Source organism: Nicotiana attenuata, unplaced genomic scaffold, assembly GCF_001879085.1.
Source record: "Nicotiana attenuata strain UT unplaced genomic scaffold, NIATTr2, whole genome shotgun sequence".
In the NCBI taxonomy this organism is placed as follows: domain Eukaryota; kingdom Viridiplantae; phylum Streptophyta; class Magnoliopsida; order Solanales; family Solanaceae; genus Nicotiana; species Nicotiana attenuata.
Genome location: NW_017671657.1, coordinates 47,705 through 71,208, shown reverse-complemented (window position 1 = coordinate 71,208; position 23,504 = coordinate 47,705). Strand labels below are relative to the sequence as shown.

General features: G+C 38.4%; 1 protein-coding gene across 3 annotated transcripts; it reads left to right on the top strand.

Annotated features, from left to right (window-relative positions):
* Window positions 1-3,588: 3,588 nt before the first annotated feature.
* On the top strand, window positions 3,589-20,521 carry LOC109209538. 3 transcript variants are annotated; one of them, XR_002065385.1, is made up of 10 exons: window positions 3,589-3,741; window positions 3,855-6,203; window positions 7,719-7,848; window positions 7,929-8,017; window positions 12,217-12,455; window positions 14,485-14,571; window positions 16,271-16,370; window positions 17,745-17,937; window positions 18,050-19,768; window positions 19,847-20,521. XR_002065385.1 is itself a non-coding variant. In XM_019372830.1 (10 exons), exons 2-10 carry the CDS (start codon window positions 3,969-3,971, stop codon window positions 19,711-19,713), a joined length of 4,665 nt encoding a protein of 1,554 aa, XP_019228375.1. In that variant the 5' UTR covers window positions 3,589-3,741; window positions 3,855-3,968; the 3' UTR covers window positions 19,714-20,521. The 3 variants fall into 3 exon arrangements, 2 of the variants coding, with proteins under 2 accessions (XP_019228375.1, XP_019228374.1); XM_019372830.1 differs by having other exon boundaries at window positions 18,050-18,196; window positions 18,269-20,521; XM_019372829.1 differs by having other exon boundaries at window positions 18,050-20,521.
* Window positions 20,522-23,504: the final 2,983 nt, after the last annotated feature.

Here is a 23,504-nt window from a genome sequence, read left to right as displayed (position 1 = left end):
CTTAACTCAAACAAGCTAAATCAACCCACTAGTAAACCTTTCCACGAAAATCCAACTCCGGACGGCTCGAATCTAGCTAAAATAACTTAATACCATAAATACAAACCATAGAAAACTATTCCGGATAATAAAGTTTCAATTTTTAAAGCAACTCAAAACGTCAACACCGGGCTCGCACCTCGGTACTCGACCAAACTTACAAAATCCTAACACCCATTCAATAACGAGTTTAACCATATAAAAATTATCCAATTCCGACCTCAAATCGACCTTCAAATCCCCAATTTATAGTTTAGGAAAGTTTTCATCCAATTCCCGATTTTCTCCAACTCAAAACACTAATTAAATATTAAAAACAATGACGGATTTATGAATAATAAGCAAATACGAGTCAAAAACACTTACCCCGATCCAAATCTTGAAAATCCCTTCCAAAATAGCCCAAAACTGAGTTCTACAACTCAAAATATGAAAAATAACTCCAACCCTCGATCTTCCCTATTTATGCCCAGCGATATCCGCTTCTGCGACCTCTCTGTTGCATCTACGGCTCCACACCTACAGAAAAATCCATTGCAGGTGCGGCCTCAACTAAGCTCAGGGAATTCCGCTTCTGCGGCACAAACAATGCACCTGCGCTTCCGCTTCTGCGCCAATGACTCCGCACCTGCTGTCTCCCACCCAAAGTCCAAATTCCGCATCTTGGGAAAAATTCTCGCTCCCACAGCTGCACATTTGCGCACTCCTGTCCGGACCTGCGGACATAGTCAACCAATGCACAAACCGCTTCTGCGACTCCATGGCCGCTTCTACAGTATCGCACCTGCGGCCAAAACTACAGAGGTGCGATCACACCAGAAGCTTTAAGCTTCAGCAACTTCCTTAAGTCCAATCTCAATCCGTTAACGATCTGAATCATACCCGAGGGCCCCGGGACCCCATCCAAACAAATTAACACATCCTAAAATATGATACGAACTTAGTCGAAGCCTTAAATCACATCAAACAACATCAAAATCACCAATTGGACCCCAATTCAAGCTTAATGAAACTAATGAACTTCTCACTTCTAAAGTCAATGCCGAATCATATCAAACCAACTCCGATTGACCTCAAATTTTGAACACGAGCATAAATGATACGATGGACATATTCCAACTTTCGAGACTGAAATTTGACCCCGATATCGACAATAACAACTCTCGGTCAAACCTCTCAACCTTCCAAACCTTCAACTTTCCAACTTTCGCCAATTCAAGCCAAAACGACCTACGTACCTACAAATCAATATTTGGGCATATGCCTAAGTTCAAAATCACCATATGAAGCTATCAGAATCATAAAAACTCTATTCCGGAGTCGTCTACACAAAAGTCAAGCTCTAGTCAACTCTTCCAACTTAAGCTTCCAACTTCGGGACTAAGTGTCCCAATTCACTCCGAAACTCACTCGAAACCAAACCAACTACCCCGGCAAGTCACATAATCACAATTGAACATAGAAGAGGCAACAAATAGTGGGACGGGGCTAAAATACTCAAAATAACTGGCCGGATCGTTACACCTACCTTGCTTGTTGGTGATGTGTATATGCTTGGTGAGGAAGAGTGCATTGTACGAATGGTGTTTCTGTGTTTGTGAGGAAGAGTGATTTATGCACAAAGGGTGTTCCGTGCTTCTTGATATTATCATTATTATTGCACGAAGGGTATTTCCGTGCTTGTTTTTATATTATTATGTGAGGATGAGAGTAAAAGCACGAAGGGACATGTCGTGCAATTGTTTTTACATTATAATGTGAGGATGAGAGTTCATGGCACGAAGGGTGATGCGGTACAATTATTTTTATATTATAATATGAGGACAAGAGTTCATGGAACGAAGGGTATTTTCGTGCAGGGGAGGATGAGAGATATGCATTATATTGTGTTATCTTACATATACATTTATACCTTTATCCCGAGTAGTTATTGTTATACCTATGCTTTCTATGCTGCTTGTTGTTGTTACGTCTTTGCCTTCTACCTTGTGTGAACATAATAATTATAATAACCTTTTAGCATATATTTCTAATTATTTGACCTTCTAGGTTCCAAGTAAAGAAAAAAAGTATGACGAGTGAAAGCCACTCTCATCTTAAAGTTTTTTTTAGCACTTCAACTGTTAAGTTGGTTCTTTGACGGACATACCTCTTTTTCATCTGTCACTGTTCATTTTACACTACAACTAGTTTTGTCAACCACTGAACCAACATTGTGTTCACTCTCCCATAAAAAAATATGCTGAGTTTATAGGCGGCTCAACCCCAAGGCTTTAGGCCCCCAAAAATTATAGGGCCCCAAATTTTACTCATATTATATATATAATAAGTATATTTTAAATAATTACTTCTATAATTCTTTATAATGATAAAAAAATCTTGTGATCAACCATTTGCTTTGTCAATAATCATTTTAGCATAGTTCCAAACATTATGCTATTTTTCATGGAGAAATAGCATTAACAATATTTGCCTCCAAAGTCCTCTAATAATGGTTTAGCTTTAGGCCTCGTACTCCATCGAGCCGCCACTGGCTGAGTTTTATCAAGCTTGTTCTCTTTTGTTTTATATTTATCATATTTCAAATAATACTGAGTTGAAAAAGTGGAAAAATGTTTGAAATTGAAGCTAAAAATAATAATAAGTATTTGAAAGCTGATTAAGCAAAAAAAAAAGGCTAATAAATAATCATAGATTCCTCCCTTAAATTCTCAATATTTGATTTATTCCTCAGTTGGTATATCACCTATAATTAGATTATCTCATCAAAAAGAAAAAGAAAATACTCCACTACTTAAAATGATTAGCAGAATATGTATCTATTTTTAGAAAAAAATATTTTCTCAAAGTTAGGAGTAAATCTTAAAAAACTGTCAAATGTCACCAAAGGTCACAACTTACTACAAGAAAAGAGCTTCGTAAAGACTGAAATTCAGAAAAATTACTACGTACGTAACTGATATTCAAAACAACGGTCTGCTCAACTGATAACCAGCCCCACATATCGAATTCCCCTACTTACAACTCAATATCAAATCCATTCTTGGATTCTACTTCTCCTGTTTTTACCATTTTTCTTTTCTTTCACTACTCCTATTTTTACCCCCACCCGGGGAACAATTACTGTCTCAGTGTTCCAGCTAACAAACATTTACTTCTCTTTTCTGATAAATTAAATTAAAAATAGCAATATTCAGTTGAAGACATTTATTTGTGAATTAAAAGCAACATGAATTCTTAATGGTAAAGTTACTGACTTAGAGATGTCTAAGCAAAGATCATACACCCTAATTCATTACAGTTTGAATAAACTATGACTCTCTTTTGTAAAATTACTTCTTATATATATTCTGAAAAAATAACAACTACGAAATTAATTAGTCCATCGCTATAGTCTAAAAAAAAATAATAACAAAGGATATTGTACAGTAGCAACACCAAAATTCTGTTCATTTTTTGGGGTTTTTGGTTTAATATTGGGTTCTAAAATATTGTAAAAACTAAAAAGAAAAAAAGAAGAAGCTGGCGTCTGTTCATATTGTATATTTATACGACAAGTATGCCCAGAACCAATACAATTCCCTCTTTGCTTCTGTCTCTATCTTTCTCGGGCGATTCGCTTACTTCGCCGGAGAATTACGTCACTGATCGGATCAACACTGTTTCTTCGACGCCGATTCAGTTCCCTAAACTTCCGGCAAGGTAAAATTCGCCGCCGATTCTTCTCATGCAAATCAATTCACTAACTGAACATAAAAAAGTTTCCCTCAAATATTGTTTCTAATCGTAAAAAAATATGCTTTTTTCTGTTTCAGATCTGGTAATGTTGGATAACTGTACGAAGATTTGGATTAAAGAAAGCTTTTCTCAAGAACTTTTGGGGTCAATTTTGCAATTTTTCTCCTTTATGAATTAAGGATTGGGTGAGTATGGAGGGGGGTAGTGCGAGATCAGGGGGTATAGTGAAGAAGAAAAGCTCATCCGGGTGTTTGATAATTAAGAAGAAAGATGAGAGAATGGGTATAGGGGGTGGAGGAGGGGGTGTGGGTGTGGGTTCTTCAAGGGCTTCACAGAAGGTGAAGAAGAGGCCAAGGTTGGTTCAGAGTGATTCCGAGTCGAGTGATGAAGAGTTATTGGAGCCAATTGGGAGAAGGGGTGGAGAGAAATTTCATAATGGTAGTGTAAAAAGTGGTGGGGAAAGTAGAGAGCTCGGTAGGAATGGGAAGATTGAGAGTGAGAGGAAGAGAAGTAGGTTAGATTTGTTTGATTTCGACGAGTACGATGAATTCGATGAGGAAATGAAATGGAATGTTGCAAGAACTGGTGGGAGTTCTAGGGAGTTTGTAAGCGGTTCTAGTAGTAGGAGTATGATGGTTGAGAAGAGGAAGCATTTGAATATTGAGAGTTCGAGTAACTTGTCGGGTAGCAGAGCTAAGGGCGATGAGTGTGGTGTTAAGAAAAGGTACGATTTAGATGAGGATGAAGCACATATGCCCATTTCATTGCTTAGGTTGAAGTATCAGCAATCGTCTCAAGAACCAATCAGATTGCAGGGGAAAAATGGAGTGTTGAAGGTAATGGTGAATAAGAAGAAGAAGGTAGACCTATCACACAAGGATTCTGATCTTGAAAGTAGGAAAGGTTCCAGGTCCGAAGATGTTGTCAAGAAAGATTTGCTAGGCCGAGCTTCTTTGCACTCGGATTCTAAACGCCCTGAAAAACGACCATTGTCTGTTAAAACAGAGCAGACTGAGCTGAAATCACAAAAACCTTTCTTGGCAAAATGCATTAAGTCTGTAGACCGTGAAACAGATGAGACTGATACATCACTTAAGTTGGCACCACCTAGTTCGCAGCCTGCTAGCTCAAAGATGAGGGCGGTTAAGGAAGAAAGCAGGTCAGCAGCAGCTGAAGATGTTACCCCTGCTAAAAGCAAAGAAGGAAAATTGAAACAACGTGGGAGCATGGAGAAGCAGCAGCTTCAGCCTGCTAGCTCAAAGGCCAGGGTCATTAAGGAAGAAAGCAGGTCCGTAGCAGCTGAAGATGTTACCCCTGCCAAAAGTAAAGGAGGAAACTTGAAACGAGGTGGGAGTACAGAGAAGCAGCAGCTGCGAGAGAAAATAAGAGGAATGCTTATTGAAGCTGGATGGACCATTGATTACAGACCGAGAAGGAACAGAGATTACTTAGATGCAGTGTACATTAATCCTAGTGGAACAGCATACTGGTCAATAATTAAGGCTTATGATGCACTGCAAAAACAGTCAGGGGAAGATTCATGCAAAAGTAAAATTGATGGTGGCTCTAGTTCATTTGCTCCATTGTCTGATGAGTTAATCAATAAGCTAACCAGGCAAACACGGAAGAAGATTGAGAAAGAACTGAAGAAGAAAAGGAAAGATGATGCCAAGAACCGAGTTTACAAAAAGTCTGCTATGCAAGAGTCTGCAGAGGACACAGATGGTGATCAGCATGAGGAGAGGCTAAGTAGTTATGTAAAGAAGAAAGGTAAGTTGCTGAAATGCAAGTCTCATGCAACAGATCAGGAGAGTGATGGTGATACAAGTGGAAATTCATCAAAGGGAGGAAGATCTAAGCAGGATATGTCTGGAAAATCATTTACTGGAGCTGCTTCCAGTGCAGTACAGGGAAGAAAAAGTAGGATAATTGGACGATGTACATTGTTGGTCCGCAGGTCGGATAAGGAGCAAGATTCTGAAGATGATGGCTATGTTCCTTATACTGGAAAAAGAACCTTATTGGCCTGGATGATTGACTCTGGCACAGTGAAGTTAAGTCAGAAGGTTCAATATATGAATCGTAGGAGGACCAGAGTAAAGCTAGAAGGTTGGATCACACGAGATGGCGTCCACTGTGGTTGCTGTAGTAAAATCCTTCCAGTTTCAAAATTTGAGCTCCATGCAGGAAGTACATTGCGTCAACCATTTCAAAACATAATATTGGAGTCTGGCGTTTCCTTGCTGGAGTGCTTGGTTGATGCATGGAATCGGCAAGAAGAATCTGAACGCCAAGATTTCCATACTGTAAATGTTGATGGTGATGATCCTGATGATGACACTTGTGGTATATGTGGTGATGGTGGGGACCTTATCTGTTGTGACGGTTGCCCTTCCACTTTTCATCAGAGCTGTCTGGGTATACAAGTATGTAAAATATTCTCTTTTTTCTTAGTGTTCTCATGTTTTTCCCTCTTAATCAGTACTGTGCATTCCTGCACTGTTATTCTTTTTTGTGTTGTGGTAGCAAATGTGAAATTTATCCCAGTCTTTTGTTTTCCTTTGATACTACTTGGTTTTTGGACGTTTTCCTGACATTTAAATGTATGAATTTAGTGTTTTACATGCGTGAGAATGTTATCAGTGCCCTTTATCATCAGGAAATTTTTTAGATTCTTATAACCACTAAGGAGATGAAGGAGGAACAGAAAATAACGGTGGTTGGGTGTGGGGCAGGTCAAAATCATAGTCTGCTACTAACCTTTTCATTGGACATACCACCATAGTCCTAAGATAATTAGAACTGTATGAAGAACCGGGTTACAGAAGTGGAGGAAACAGTGTACTCTGCGACCATCTTGCAACTCTTTACAACTGACATAAAAGATATCTGTTGTTATCTTACCTGATAAGAAAACTGACATAAAAGATATGTGTAGTTTCCATTTCTACTGAATCTTTAATGAATGGTTTCCCCTATCATTAACATGTCCATGCTGTATTCACAATAGCTGAACAGAAAGAACTGGTTAAAAAGGGAAAGAAAAAAGTTCCATCCAGTTGAGCTGAAAAAAAAAAAGAAGAAGAAAAGAAATGGCTGTGGCTCCTAATTCAAAAAGAAAAAGAAACCTGTAAGAATTTTTAATAATGATGAAAGTCTTCTACTTATTAGCAGCAATGGTTTTGGCTGTCTTCTAGCTCTTTGTGAGCAGGTCTATGTACTTTAGTATTTTCTATGAATCTGCTCCCTTTCTTCTTCTTGTTTCTTAGGAGCAGTCATGCCCTTCTACGTTTACATTATCACCATCTTGGTCAACAGACTCTCTTTGAGCTCCATGTGCTAGTTCATTATTTGAAATAATCGAATACACTTGCTACTAAATCTCATGCATGAATGCAACCATAAGGGAGAAAAATGAATGGAGCCATGTGACAGAGGTCAATCAACTGCAGTTATGTAATCAAGTCCATTTTTTGTGACTGTGATCTTGTTATCCTTATAGTGAAACAATCAGTAAACCATTCCGAAAATTAACTATGTCCTCTTCCGTTCCATCTTCAAGACTGTTTTGGTTTGTTGTTTGTATCATTAAATGGTTGGAAAGAAAGATAAGTGCATAACTATCACTAGAATTGATTGTGTAATAGGGAAATGAACATTAATTAGGATATTTCTTTCTTAGAACGTCATACCTCTATTAGGCATCGCCAAAAGCAACATGTGTAGACTGGGATTTTGATCATTTTTTGTCACTAGAATTGATTGTGTAATATGTAAATGAACATTAATTAGGATGTTTCCTTCTTAGAGCATCGTACCTCTATCCAGGCATCTCCGAAAGATGCAACATGTGTAGACTGGGATTTTGAACATTTTCTGTTACTTTATATTATTATTTACTCTTTATAAGCATCACGTTTACATGCTTCTCTTTTCTACAGATGCTTCCTCCAGGGGATTGGCACTGTCCAAATTGCACATGCAAATTTTGTGGGACTGCCAATACTACTGCAGAGGAAGGTCAGGCAGCTGCAGATATGCTCCTCTACTGCAGCCTGTGTGAGAAAAAATGTAAAGCTGTTTGCCTTTTGGAGGTTTGGTCGTTGACGCCTTCTATGCTTGAGCTGATTTATTAAACCTTCATTTTGCAGATCACAAATCATGCAGTCTGGATATAAATGCTTTACCAGCTAGTTCTAATAATCCATCTGTATCATTTTGTGGGCAGAAATGCCAAGAGGTATTTCTGTTATTCTGTTTGTGAGTTCTCCTGTCTGATGTATAGCATATTAAGAATCACTAAAGAGTTATCAAGTTTCACTCTTCACTATTTTGAAATTGTTGTCCTGTCTCAAATCCTAATGGAGCTATATACTGTCATTTACCTTCATATCAAACAAAATGATATTTGGCATCAACTCTTATTCATGTGTTGAAAATTGCAATCATGATCTTCCAAGCTTTAGAACCTTCAGAATTGAATTGGTCATTTTAGGTACATGTCTCGCTTTCAGTCTCTTTGTCAGAGAACCTGAGTTGAAAAGCCAAAACTTTTCCTTCAGCAATTTTATACCTGCTGGATAGTGTAGAGCTAAGTTGCTCGGACTTGGGTGCGGGTGTCCGATATAGGTGTGGATCTAGAGGTCGGATCTTTCATTATCTAATTTTTAGGATTCAGGGGTACGGATCCCGGTACAGGTATTGGTGCGGAGATTCAACTAAAAATAATTCAAATATCTAAAAATAGATTTATAAGAATATTCCTAGATTATGATTCCACCATAGCTTTTGTTTTTATTTAAGAGATCATTGTATCTGTTTCGGACTCCTCTGTCGATTTTGGATACGTACTCAAAATCGATTGACCAAATCTAGTACGGATCCCACACCCACACCCACACCCACACCCACATCATGTCGACACGGGTGCGGCACCGAAAGTGAAGAGTCCGAGCAACTTAGGTGTAGACATGATTTGACCTGCTGTTGCAAGAGCAAAGAAGCTGTGAATCCACAACTCTGCAACTATATGCATGGACAACAAGCAAGAGCGAAGGAAGAACTGAAAGGACTAGAAAACTGATCTAACAGAAATGCTGTTGTCTTTAAAAGGTCTGTGAGCCAATGATGATGCAGAAACACATAGCTAAAAATTGCAAAAGCTTGAACTTCAACCCTGAAAATAGTATGAAGAATCTTAGAACCAGCTTGTTTCATCTGAATCATTTCTTTTATTTCTTCTCGACGTTGTTTTCGACCAACCACCCAGCCTGTTGTTAATTCTTGCCACTTTAAATGGAATTTATCAGATCATTCAGCTTCTTTCATGCATTAGCTTGCTGGTGGATGATACATCCATTGCAATCAGTTGGCTTCAGCACTGTAATATGCATATCTGTTTACTAAATCTGATATTCGCGGGTTGTAATCCTATTAGAGCGCTCCTAGAGGAGTCCGGATCCATGAACTTCTTTCATTTAGTGATCTAAGTCCTTTTCACTGCGGCAGCATTTAAACCTTGACTTCCTAATTTGCACAAGATAGGACACTTTGTGGTATTAATTCTACATGTGAAGAGCCTAGCTTCACTAGGCTTGTTAATTTATTACTTAGATAGGATGTAACAGTTTTATACAGTAAATCTAGAGGGGCATTCTGCTGATTACACTATACCATGAGGGGTTGGGGGGGGGGGATCCTCTAGATACTACACATGATTTGGGGTTTACGCCTCTTCTCCAGTTTAGTTAAAGAAACCAAAACTAGCTTCTACTTTTGGCCTTGTCATACCAACATGATATTGTTATCCAATTCTCTCCTTGATAAGATCCTAAAAATGATTGCAGATGACCCTTTCTGCTCTATACATCAGGAATAGAACCTAGCCCATCTACTTCAATGCCTTGTCAAACAGACAAACTGTAGCTATGCAATCATCTCCTCTATAAGGTGCACATGATTCATGATGTTCACTAGCGACTTGGTATCATAGGAGCCGTCTCAAGAAAAGACTTGATTAGAAAGTTACATCCCTTGTTTTTGTTAAAAAATGCATATTTCATTTGTAGCACCAAGAAAGTGCAGCGATGTACAAAAATCAAAGGACTGTTGCTCATTTTAGCAAAGGAAGGAGTTAATGAAAGTCCTTGAGAAGATCATCATCATATACATCCATCATTTTACACCAAGAGTTGGACATCTAATTTTTAGAACACCTATGATTGCAGTCCATCCAAATGTTCCATAGAGTGCAGGCAGGAACTGTGCTCCAAAAGCATTTCGAAGACTTCTTTAACCTTTTCCCTTGCCAGCTTTCTAATAAATACACCTTTGTATATCCTGTAGCCCACTGCACTAAAATAAGGTTCAAGAACAAGTTCCAAATCTGCTAATGGAAACTGCAGTAAAAAGCAAATGTGGTGTTGTCTTATACCATGTTTGGAGGCTAAAGGGGTGCATCTAGCCTATATTACAGTGATCAAGGACATGTATGATGGAGCTAAGACCCGGGTGAGGACAATGGGAGATCGGAAAACTTCCTGGTTGTGATGGGGTTGCACTAGGGATCCGCCTTTAGCCCGTTTTTATTTTTATATTCAAGAGGAGGTGCCTTGGTGTATGTTATTTGCAGATGACATAGTTCTGATTGACGAGATGCGAGATGGTGTTAACGAGAGGCTGGAGGTTGGAGACCGACTCTCGAGTCTAAAGGTTTCAGGTTGAGCAGGACCAAGACAGAATATTTGGAGTGTAAGTTCAATGACGTTACCCAGAAAGAAGACCTGGATGTGAGGTTTGATACACAAGTCATTCCCAAGAGAAGAAGTTTCTAGTACCTTGGGTCTATAATACAAGGAAATGGGAAATTGATGAGGATGTCACATATCGCATCGGAGCAGGATGGATGAAATGGATGCTCGCTTTTAGTGTCTTGTGTGATAAGAATGTGCCAGTAAAACTTAAAGATAAGTCCTACAAAGTGGTAGTTAGACCGACTATGTTGTATGGAGCAGAGCGTTGACCAGTCAAGAACTCCCATGTCCAGAAGTTGTAAGTTGCTGAAATAAGGATGTTGAGATGGATGTACGGGCATACCAGGTTTAGATAAAATTAAGAATGAAGTCATTCGGGATAAGGTGGGAGTTGCTTCCGTGGAGGATAAGATGCGGGAGGCGAGGTTGAGGTGGTTTGGGCATGTTAAGAGGAGAAGTATAGATGCTCCAGTTAGGAGGTGTGAGATGTTGGCCTTGGTGAGTATGAGGAGGGGTAGAGGTAGGCCAAATAAGTATTGGGGAGAGGTAATTATGCAGGACATGGTGCAACTGGAGCTTACTGAGGATATGACCCTTGATAGGAGGGTGTGAGTATCGAGGATTAGGGTAGAAGGTTAGTAGATAGTCGAGTGTGTCCTTTTTTCTTTCTTAGTCCGGTGTCATTAGTGTTTATATGGTTTCGTTTTATTCTTAGATTGATATTATTACCCATTGTTTGATTGCTATCTTTGCAGCGGCTTTCTTAATATCTTGTGTTTATTTTATTATTAGATTGCTATTACTACTTATTGTTTGATTGCTTTCTTTGCCTCGGTTTTCTTAATATCTTGTGCTGTTACTACTTGTCGCTGCTGCTCCTTCTCATCTTTTTTTCAGCCGAGGGTCTATCGGAAACAGCCTCTCTGCCCTTGTAAAGGCTGGGGTAAGGCTGCGTACATCCCACTCTTCCCCGACCCCACTCAAGGCTGCGTACATCCCACTCTTCCCCGACCCCACTCATGAGATTACACGGGGGTTTTTGTTGTTGTTGTTGTTGTTGTTGTTGTCGTCTTATACATGTATTACATGGGTTAGCATCTGTTGGACAAACTACCAAAAATATGAGGCTAAATCCTTTCTCTGTAGCTTGTAGATCTTGAACTTGAACCTTGAGGATAAATTTCTGAATGTAATGGTAGCGATCTGTACAATCAAAGCCGAACAGTAACCTGAAATTGCTATATGGAACTTAGAGACAGAGTGAGGGAGAGAGTAATGCAATTGGCTTGTTGAGGCTTGAAAAGTGAAAAGGCCAAACAGTTCAATATTGTGGAGAGGCGTGGATGAGATGAAGGAATTTAGAGCCCCTTCCCCTTAGTATCTTATCCTGGATTGCTTACTGGTTCCTCAAGAGTCTTTAACTGGAGTTTTCTTCTCTCAGATAGTTACCATTATGCAAATGCATGATCTGCAAAACTACCAGTTTGGTAGCAAATTCAGTTAGGCTTTTGCTATTTTATTGAGAAGAACATTTTGTGTCCCGAAATTTCTAATTTTCTTTGAGACTTTGAACCTTTTTCAAGCTCAAAATTAGTGAAACTATTGTTGACCTGAGATAGTCTGTGTTGCTATCTCTCACAAGATGTGTTTGAATAGTTCAACTCATTTCTCTTCTCTGTTTTTGCAGCTGTATGATCATCTGCAGAAGATTCTTGGTGTCAAACATGAGATTGAAGCTGGATTCTCATGGTCCCTAATTCAACGAACGGAGTTAGACTCTGATCGTTCTCACCATTCCTTTTCTCAACGGGTGGAGTGCAATTCTAAGCTAGCTGTTGCACTGGCTGTTATGGATGAATGTTTTTTGCCGATTGTGGATAGGAAAAGTGGCATCAATATTATTCATAATGTTCTCTACAACTGCGGGTAAGAAGCTTTTTACCTTCTATGTGTTGTCCTAAGTTTGTAAATGTTGTGCTAAATATCCAATTTAATATCTGAAGGCCCTCGTTATTTTTCTGTAACTTCATTAAGCTGGCTGAATAATTTAATATGGCCATTTGGTATTAATGACAAATGTCGTAGAAATACGAATGTGAAGATGGATGTAGAAATGATCACATCCCATAGAGGATGCTACTAATACATAGAACATAAAATGTGAGGTGGTCGCTTGAGGTACACTATTCATATCCTCTAGATGCAGAGATTCATAGGTATGAAAAATAAGGTGATGGAATGTGATAAAAGGGAACAAGGTAGATTTAAAATCTCATAGAGAGAAGATTCCTAAATGATTTAAAATCTCTCAAGATGAATATGGATTTAGCTTACAAAAAACAAACTGGAAGCATTGGATCCATATAGGCACTACAAGCTAGTTGGGAGTAAGGTTTAGTTGTTGTTACAGTTACACTTATGTTAGCTCCAATGCTTGTCAGGACTCAGGACTTTTATTCTAATTAATGACTTGTATGCCCATATAACAATAAATTTTTGATGTAAGAATGTAGTCTTAGCAAATTCCTTACTTGATTTAAAAGACCAATTTTTAGTACTGAAATGGAATAGGCTTGAATTGAGAGGATTTGAAATATTTGTTGCGAGAGAATTTAATCAAGTATTTTTAATTTCATTTAACTAAAATATAGTATTTAAAACTATATAGAGGAGGTAGAATCTTTAGGTGATTTGCTAGGCTCACTGTGAGCTTTAGCTGATACCCCTGGTTCTCTATTTTCTTTTTTTTTTTTGGGTAAATATACAACATTGACCTGCCCTAGTGTTGTTTTTGTTTTTGTTCTTGTTTATATANTATATATATATATATATATATATATATATATATATATATATATATATATAGTGTGTGTGTGTGTGAGAGAGAGAGAGAGAGAGAAAGATAATGGCTCATTGTTGAATAAAAAATGGATTTATATGACCTCATAGACTTATTTTAAAAGAATTGATAGTTTTTATTTCTGTATCAGAGTTTCAACGTTCCCAACTGTTTGCGGACCCACTTAGTAAGAATATATTTGTGCTGGAAAAATTAAAGACAACTTCTGCTTCTGCTTAGAAGCTACTTTTTTTCAACTTCTTACTCAGCAAGCAAAAACAACTTCTGCTGCTAGCCTGCTACTCAAAACAATTTTGCTCCTTTAACTTGGCCAAACACCATAACTCTCCCAGATAAAACTTAAAGAAACAACACTTCTAGTGAAGCTTGGCTAAACAGGCTATTACTCAGCTTGTCTGACTGATTGCCAAAGATGGAGCATGACATTTAGTTGTAGGGGGGAGGGAGTACAATGTTTATGATTTTACATTTTTTTTCTGGGCTGATGCTCATAGACATAGTAGAAAATTGTTGAATTTGCTTTTCCCAGCTGTCCTTGTTTATGTCCATAATTTGCCAGGACTCTTTAGCACATGCTTTCACTCTTTATCTTCCTTGTAGACTCTTCCCTGAAACACAGTGATTCTCTTCTTAGAAGCCTAGTTAGAAATAGATTATTCCCATGCCCTTTTTCTGTCACCAGAGAAACCTCAAATGGCACTATGAAGTTAAAAGCCATAATCATGGGGATGTGGCTATTCCTTCTTCATTTATTCGTGATTCCTTATGATATAGTTGCCTGTTAGAAAAAATATTACTTTTCTTTTGTGGATTGGGTTTCTGAATCAAAAAGAAGGCTATCACTGAGGGCAATAATGTATTGATTTTATTGGATCATCCCTCTTCTTTTGTCTGGAAATGGAAAACCGAATTGTCAATTAAGCCAGACGATGTTTCTTTTGTGCTGTCTGAAAACAGTTTTCCCTATTTGCTTTATTATTTTGCGGAACTATGTGCTTGCGTGTTCCTAGATTCATCTTTTACCCGGTTATCCTTTTCTATAAACTTCGTTGTATTATTCAGCAGTATCTGACACTGTTTTTCTCTCCTCTGAAGCTCAAACTTTAGCCGGCTGAATTTTCGTGGCTTCTACACTGCAATCTTGGAAAGGGGCGATGAAATAATATCTGCTGCATCCATAAGGTATACTGGATTGCTCAAGTTGTTCCGATGTTACAATGCAAGTTTATTTTTCAGATATTGATAGAGTTGTGTGCATGAATGTGGATATGTTGTTTAACAGTTGAACTCTCTCAGCTGTCTCAGAAATTGCAATTGTGTTCCTTGCATTAGGGATTTATGATCTTTAGCAAAACGTAATTGTGCGTCATCGATTAGTCTTTGAATTCATTGCAATAGTGGACTATCCTTTTTGCCAGCATTTAACTGAATGTATCTCAATGTCAGCTACTGCTCCAAATTACTTGTATTCGCAGTAGTAATTTCGTGTCATATGTTTCTCCCCTCCATCTTTTGGCAAATATTTTTTGGACTGCTAATTTTTGGAACTGACAAGTGAGGCTTGCTCAGTTGGTAAAGCACCTCCACCCACGACCGTTAGGTCCTGGGTTCGAGTCACCTGGAGGGGAAGTGTGGAAACACTATAGATCCTCCTAAATTGGGAGCAGTGTTATCAAAGGCGAAAAGCGCAAAAAAGCTCTAAGGTTTGTTGGGGCTTTAAGCGCATAGCAAAAATAAAGCATGGGCTTTAATGATAAAAGGCGCAACCGGAGAAAAAGTAAAAATATGTATTTGTAGTCCAAGACTAATAATTATAAGCATGAGTAACAAATATATGGACAAAAAAATTGAATTTTTTTTTACGATAAAGTGAAATATCAATTGTTTAATGTTGTCTTTTCAAGATTACACTCATTGGTAAGGAAAAATATGTCTTAGAGCCTTGATGCGACAGTAAAGCACACACAAAGCGACGCGAAGCGCTCAACATGTTTTAAACCTCGCTTCAGGGCTTAAGCGCGCCTTTGACAACACTGATTGGGAGGGGAAAAAAGATTGGAACTGATTCTACTTATTCCTTAAATACTATCATCCCTTGTTTTTTAAATGACACAGTTGAAAGATATTTTTTTTTGTAGCTATTAGGAGCCACTTTTGTTGTTCCGCTAAATAATTCAGCATAACTTGCATTTTGTTTGGTCGTCTTGAATAAGGAGAATTATTCTCTTCATTAGATTCAGTATAACTTATACTTAGTTTGGTTCTAATTTTGCCCCTTCTTATAAATAATAATATACACACAAGTTATGCGGGAATCTATTTATTATTTTATGCAGGGTAGAATGTGGAATAAGAATACGTGTTAACAATAGATTGATTAAAACTACTGAAATGATAAAGATACCCTCATCTCATTAGACTCAACAACAACAACATACCCAGTGTAGTCCCACAAGTGGGGTTTGAGGAGGGTAGAGTGTACGCAGACCTTGCTGTTTCTGGTAGACCATCGGCACCCTCATCTCTTCAGACTCATTTTTCTTTTAATACAACAAGCCAACATCCAACAAGAAATTACCTCTGCAGTGTAATCCCTGCATTACTAATCTCTGCGTTATTAATACCTGCAATACTAATCCTTGCATCATAGTTACATTACATTATTTTTCCGTGTTGTACCTTTTAATCATGTAACGCACAGAAACTTTCTGAAGCATTTGATCTTATTATTAAAGGAACTTCTCTACTCATCATTCTCTCGAATTAATCAGCCTGTTAGATAATTTCTTGCTTTCCTTTTTCCTTGTCAGTTGTCTTTTTCTCATGTTTGTTCCTTCTTGCCTTACCAATCAATAAAATTGTTTTGGCTGTAAACTGTTAGGATCCATGGAACTCAACTTGCAGAAATGCCATACATTGGGACCAGGAATATATATAGGCGCCAAGGGATGTGCCGCCGGCTGCTGTCTGCTATTGAGACGGTATGAGAATAATTATTACTGGTTGTCTTTGTTGGCTCCACACTTTATTTCATCTAATTGTTTTGAAGAGGGGTTTGTGTACATAAGAAATCATTGAGATATGTCACATACGTCATGTGCATATATTGCTATTGCAATTTATAATGAGTTATTGAGAGTCATCATTCTGTTAATGCAAAAGAATTCATTGGAACGGAGGGCATCCCAATGCTTTTCCATTGCTGTTCTGGTCTTCAGAAGTAGCAGATGAATAATTTAATATAGCACTTCGTTAAAGTGGCAGAAACCGCATCAAAGAGCTACAATAGCAGTCACTTAATGTATATGTAAGTAACATGACAAAGCAAATGGTTGTGGGAATATGTAGGATGCTTTAGCCTTTAGGAAATATTGTGACACCAGATGCTCTGGAAACAGTGTAATACAATTTATTTATAGAATTTTTTTTTGAAATGGTAACAGATTTCATTGATATATAATTCTCAGCGCCAAGATAGTGCTGAGAGAAAAGGTCCCTAGTTACAAGACTTCCAAAAAAGAGAAAGATGAACAAAAACAAGCAGAGAAATACAAGTCTTTTGTCATTTACAAGGATCCGATGAGATCAACTAGGGAATCTACATCTTGTACTAAAGCTTCTTTACACCAAAAGTGAAACAATGATATACAGTTCATTTTAATCTTCTGTTCAGGATTTGCCGAGTCTTCAAAAAATGTTATTTATAGAATTGACATTTGGATACATAAAAATGTCTTTTAAACTTCCATGAGTTAGTCGCACCCAAGGGTGTGGCCTAGTGGTAAATGAATTGGGTGAGAACCACAAGGTCTCAGGTTTAAATAGCAGCTGAGGCAAAAAACACTAGGTGATTTCTTCCTATCTGTTCAAGCTTTGGTGGATAGAGTTACCTGGTACCTGTTGCTGGAGGGAGGTGGCAGGTATCTTGTGGAATTAGTCGAGGTGCACGCAAGTTAGCCTGGACACACGGTTATATAAAAAATACAAAGTTAGTCTCAAAAGAGGCATCATAAGTAGTATTGCATAGTTGTATTGTTAACGAAAGAAAGCAGAGACAAGACCTGGCATCATCCAAATTGAAATTCTGTTCATTCCTGTTGCTGCTCTCATTACTTAGTAATGGGCATATTTCTACCTAGTATGTGGACATCTTATGACTTGAAATTTTTTATGCTTGCTACCAGTATAAGTGATTTTTCCAGATGGTAATATGCATGTCATACCTTTTCCAGCTATCTCATGCATCTGCGTCCAGTTAGTCAGGGATTATGTCATTGCATGTCCATTATGTTCTTTGTATTTTATTCTTCAATATTGGAGTGCTGACCAACGATTTAATTGTCTTCTCTTTCCAGGTCCTCTCCACTCTAAAAGTCGAGAAGTTGATTATTCCTGCTATATCTGAGCATATGCATACTTGGACGGTAGTTTTTGGATTTAATCCACTTGAGGAATCAGAGAAGCTAGAAATGAAGTCCATTAATATGTTGGTGTTCCCTGGGACAGATATGCTTCAAAAGAGGCTACTAAACAGAGAGACCCTAGAGGGTACTATAATAATTAAATTCCTGCTTTTTTGGTTGCCTTAATAGGAAAATAAGCTGATATCTTAATCTTGACTGTCCGTTCTTGTGATTTGGATGTCTGGATTTTTCTGTAGGTGGTAAAAATGCTGGTGACTCGAAACATAATGTTCCTCAGTTGCCTGCTTTGGTTGAAAAGGCTGATCAGGAATCCCTTACTAAGTGCGATGGAAACTTGCGCGATGAAGCCTGTATAGAAAAAGTTGATGACGTTGATGCAATAGATTCTGATTCTCCAGCTACTGCTGTCGATTTAAGTGATAGTGCCATGGTTAGAGAAGAAAGTAATGCAATAGATTCTGATTCTCCAGCTACTGCTGTCGATTTAAGTGGTAGTGCCATGGTTAGAGAAGAAAGTACTCATTGTGGATCTCATATTCAAATCTCCAGTCAGGAGGATAAATCTGTCAAATCTAATATGGAGAAGAAGCTCGCTGAACCAACCACAAAATCGATTCCCTCCTCTCCTTCCGGTGCAAGTATTGGAAACACTGATCTGGGAGATGCTGCATTGGGTCCTTCCTCTGAAGTTGATGCCCAGTCATCTGAGCCAATCCATCAAAAAATTTGCACAGAAAATGACCAAACCACTTGTTCGATATTTGGTTTTGATTCATCAGATGAAGCTTCTGCCAGAAACACGAAGGCAGAGAAACAGAATGTGGTGGTTTCAGATACTACCTCCATTGATGCCAATGGGAAAAGTTTATCGGCAGATACCACAGATAGTTGTTTCCTAGAACCTGCTGCACAAAGTGAAGTAGAAGAAATAGACAAGACAAAAGTTTCAGTGTGTGTATCTGCAACTTGTGCGAGTGCAAAGCCTGCCATAAATTTCTTCTCAGACACTACAAGTGGACCTGATCCGCAGAATGGGCTACATGTTGCGGCTTTAAAGCAAACTTCTGATGTTAAACATCTTGGTGACTTAAATATTTCTGTGGAGGAGGGAAATTTGGATGCCTCTCCAATTGGTGATAATCATGGTGCTGAAGTTTCTTCTTCTAAACCTGCAATTGACTCCTCAGGTGAAACTTCTTTAAAGCAAACTTTTGATGTTAAACGTCTTGGTAACTCAAATTTTTCTGTGGAGGAGGGAAATTTGGATGCCTCTCAAATGTGTGATGGAGTTGATGTTAATAATGGTACTGAAGTTTCTTCTTCTACACCTGCAATTGACTCCTCGGTTGAAGCTTCTTTAAAGCAAACTTCTGATGTTGAATGGTTTGGTGGCTCAAATGTTTCTGTGGAGGGGGGAAATTTGGATGCCTCTCCAATTGGTGGAGTTAATAATGGTGCTGAGGTTTCTTCTTCTAGACCTGCAATTGACTCCTCGGTTGAAATTTCTTTGAATGCTGCTCTTGTAAATAACACCGACTGTCAACTTGATCTCTCTCCTGGATCTCAAGCATGTGGCTCCAGCTTGAACTCTTCCGATGCCAGTGCTGAAGCAAAAGCTTCTTTTAATGAGAAGATTGTTCACTCTGAGCCCAGTCAGGCGGAAAGTCATGAAGTAACTGTAGTGAGCAGTTGCAGCGCAACTGTTTATTCTTCTGCTTATGTTTCTTCTGCACAACGTGCTGCTGAAGAAACTGGGCATGCTGCTGAAGAAACTGCAGTGGGCAGTCAGGCCGAAAGTCAAGAAGTAACTGTGTTGGGCAGTTGCAGTGGAACTATTCATTCTTCTGATGATGTTTCTGCGCAGCATGCTCGTGAAGAAAAGATTCAGACTGAGGTCTAGGTCTATTGATGCTAATCATACTAACAATGCTACTTAAACATTACCTTAGTCAACGGTAAGCTTTGATGTAGGATTTCATACAATGTCCCATGAGGTTGTTTCTCTAGCTGAACTACCTTTTTGTGTAATCAAGGTCATTTGATGTCCCTAAAGCTGTTTGGGTTTTGTCTATCAAACCAATTTTGATTCTCCAGAGTGTCATGTGGTAAAGGAAAAATCAAAGGGAAAGGTTACTCAGCCAGGCTACAGAAAAAAGTAGTCCAGATCTTGTGCAATTTCTATGCGGTCATCCAGGTTGAAGGTGTTTGAAGGTTATAACAGGTTTCAATTGGATGCTCACAAACTAATGTCCTAAACCAGTTGAGAAAGTTGGACAGTAGAGACCCCTAGGGAGCTGGTGTAATGGAAATTGTTTGGCTATACAATTGCCAGCCTATTAGAAATATCATTGTCAAATGAGTGAGTGAATTGTATCTCATGGGTGGGGCAACAAATTTTGTGACTGTACTCCATTGATGAAAGACTCGCGAAGATTTTGATTGTACATATGTAGTTCTGTGTAGATCTTATATTCTGTTCCCAAGGTCCTCAGAGATCCTTGTAATTCATCACTTGAAATGATAATAGCACCAAAGTATCCAAGTTTCAGGTTAACTTCTTCACTATGTGATCCCTCGTATTTTGCTTGTTAGGACTGTGCGCCCCTCTTGCTAGCAACACAGATTCTTTCTATGTACATATTATTTTACATATTGGACGGTTTTCTTAGTTCCTGTTGCTACCCGAAAGTTTAGCTTATTGCTGCAGATATGACAAGTTGTTCGCTAATCTTTACATATTGATGGAATGGTTAGACACATTTGTGATCGAAAATTTCTTTGTTTATCTATATCTATAATTGATGTACTAGACTTAAGGTAGAATCTTTTGAGGGTGGAATACTTGGATTATCTTATCCAGTTGGTGTGAGTTCAGGAAGAAAAAAAAATGAAGGGGAATTTATGTTTATAATGTTGTCACAACAACTGACAAAATAATTGTAAGATGGAATCTGATCCAAATTCTTGTTTTGTAAAATGGATGAACTTTGACATATTTTATGCACGCCTACACATATTCCTTGCTATATTCTTTATCGGAAACTCAGAGGTTGGCAACACAGGACGTGCAGGCTTGTCTATTTTGTTCTCTTAGTACTTTCCTATAAATGACCATTTGTTGTTAGTTCTCTATAAGAATCAATCTGTAAATTCAATATCTATCATGGCATTCAAGCGATTTGTTCAAAGGAAGTGTTTTGCGATGCGGGGAGTTGGGATGGATTCATACACAGGTTTAATACCTTATCTTCACGGTGTAGTTAAGAGAAGGAAGTTTCTCCAAGGATTTCAAAGGCTCGAGAGACGGAAAAGTCTCTGTCCGTCTGATGAAGAAGGGAGGCATAAGTTGATTCTTCCGAAGAACAGGAAACCAAGTGGTTGTGGGTTATGGAGATGGTAGTAATTCTCTTGAAAACAAGAAAGACTACCTATGAAATTATGCATCCTTGTGTTATAATGCTACTTGGAATTTCTCAAATAACGGTCATTTCTATGTGCAAATTGGTAATGTTCAAATGGTAGAAAAATTCCAGTTTATATACTGACCAAGATGATTAGAATGGTTCTATCATCTATGTCAAAATAAATTAATTGGATATTTTTAGTATTCAGTATAGAGCACGAATCGATGTTTTACTTGTCCTCTCATATCTTTATGGATGTACGATATTAGCATTTTCTTCTACTCTAGGGTCACTTTTGCAAAGTTCCGTTGGCACAATAATATGACCTGCTCTGAGTCTGACTATAGCTCATGAAGAAGTAAAGTTGGCAAATATCACAAAATCATAAATAATGAAATTGATCTAACCTACAATTTGAAGGACTCCAAACTAATACCTAGACTCGGCTGGATTATCATAGAAGGGTGACAGTAATTTGCTAGAAAGGAAGCAGCAATATCAGAAGTAAAATTAGATGAATTCTTTATCTTAAATAATATAGGAAATAGCAGTACCTAGGATGGCAATGGGGGAGGTGCAGGTACGGGGCGAAGCGGGACGGGTTTCAGCATTTGCGGAAATAAGGGGGTGGGGGGTCGGGGGGGACGTGGGGCAAGATGTCGCCCTGTGATTTTACAATCAATAGATTGTGCGCGGAGCCTGAATGCAAATGTTTGGAGGCTAATTTAAAACTTTTCAATTATTATCATAGTAAGTAGTAACATGCTAACATGACTGTATAGACTTTTGTAGTTAGTCATTCTAATTTGGTTGAACTCTTTAACTTATATAGTTATATTTGTAACCGGAAGTAGTCATACCTCTTTTCTTAATTTTAACTGGAAGTAGACATTTAACGTATACGTCTTGATTTTTAAATGTAGACATCGTAGTTGGCGGAAACTTTGCTACTCGACCTCCGTTAATGCTACAATAAAATTTATGAATGTAGTAGTAATATTATTTGCTGCCAAAGGAAATTGCCATGAAGCTGTGATCAGTTGATCATTGATTAATCAATATTTATAATAAAAGTGACATAAAATTTCTCTAAAAAGAAGAATGTAATGCATCGGAATATGGTATCTTGTAATACCCTACATTTGTAAAAAAACAAGGGTGTATTGGCCATTATAATAATATTAATAATAAGTATAAGAAACTAACTATGAAAAAAAAATGACACAAAACGAAACAAATTATGGATTAGGATGGTAATTATGGAAGCTACATATGACTTCCATGTCTTGCTATGGAAACCGAAGAGACCCAATTTGAATAGGAATCAAATGCCTAGGTTTTTTTCTTTTTACATGTATAAATAGTAGTGTATTGGGTGATACCCTTTTTGCTTGAGCCCGACCGGGTTGGGTCCGGTCCGGGACAAGTCGGGGCCATCGAACCCGACCTGGATGCAAGGTAGAACGACGGCCACGTCAACAACCGAGGTCGAGTCATTTCGAGACCGTTGCAGAGCTCGATATGAGTCACCACCGGATGGAGAAACACACAAGGTCGGAAGCCGGACTCGTAACGAATAACCAAGCGTCGCCGGATATCTCGCCCAAACGTGATTTTCTCAACCACTTCAGGCCATTAAGGCGTAATTACAGGGATCCACGATGTAATTAATTTACCTACCTTATTTTTACCCCTAATCAGAATGTATAAAAGGGGAGAAGACCCCATAAAGAGGGGAGGGGAAACCATTACACTACGGTACCATCTCTCTCAATTCTTGTACGCTATCAAGCACAATTGTTCTAAGCAATATTATATTCTGCGATTATTTACTTTAGCAGCAATTGTTGAGTCTTTATCTTTTATTTTCCTCAATCCAAACCTTTTGTATCTTTTAGTTCACGGATCCTTAAAACCCCATATAAATTCAATTGTTATCCGGATTCCAGGGTAAACAGTTTGGCGCCCACCGTGGGGCTAAGGATATTAGTGAGCTCTTTGATACTCTTTCTTGACGCATCACAGTACACTGGTTCTTTGCAAAAGAGTCCATCTTACATTCAAATTACCAACTCATAGAATGGCACAATCAATCAACAACGAACTTGAACAGCAGACAGGAAACAATGGAATGCCCGGGCTCGAAAACCCGATAGATGCCGATTCCCGGATGGCGCTCAACACTGATCAGGCCTCCGGATCATCACATAGCGTCCGGGGAGAGGACGATTCGAGGGCCCAGGCAGTCGGCGAAGAGACTATCAACCTTAAAATGATTTTTGACATG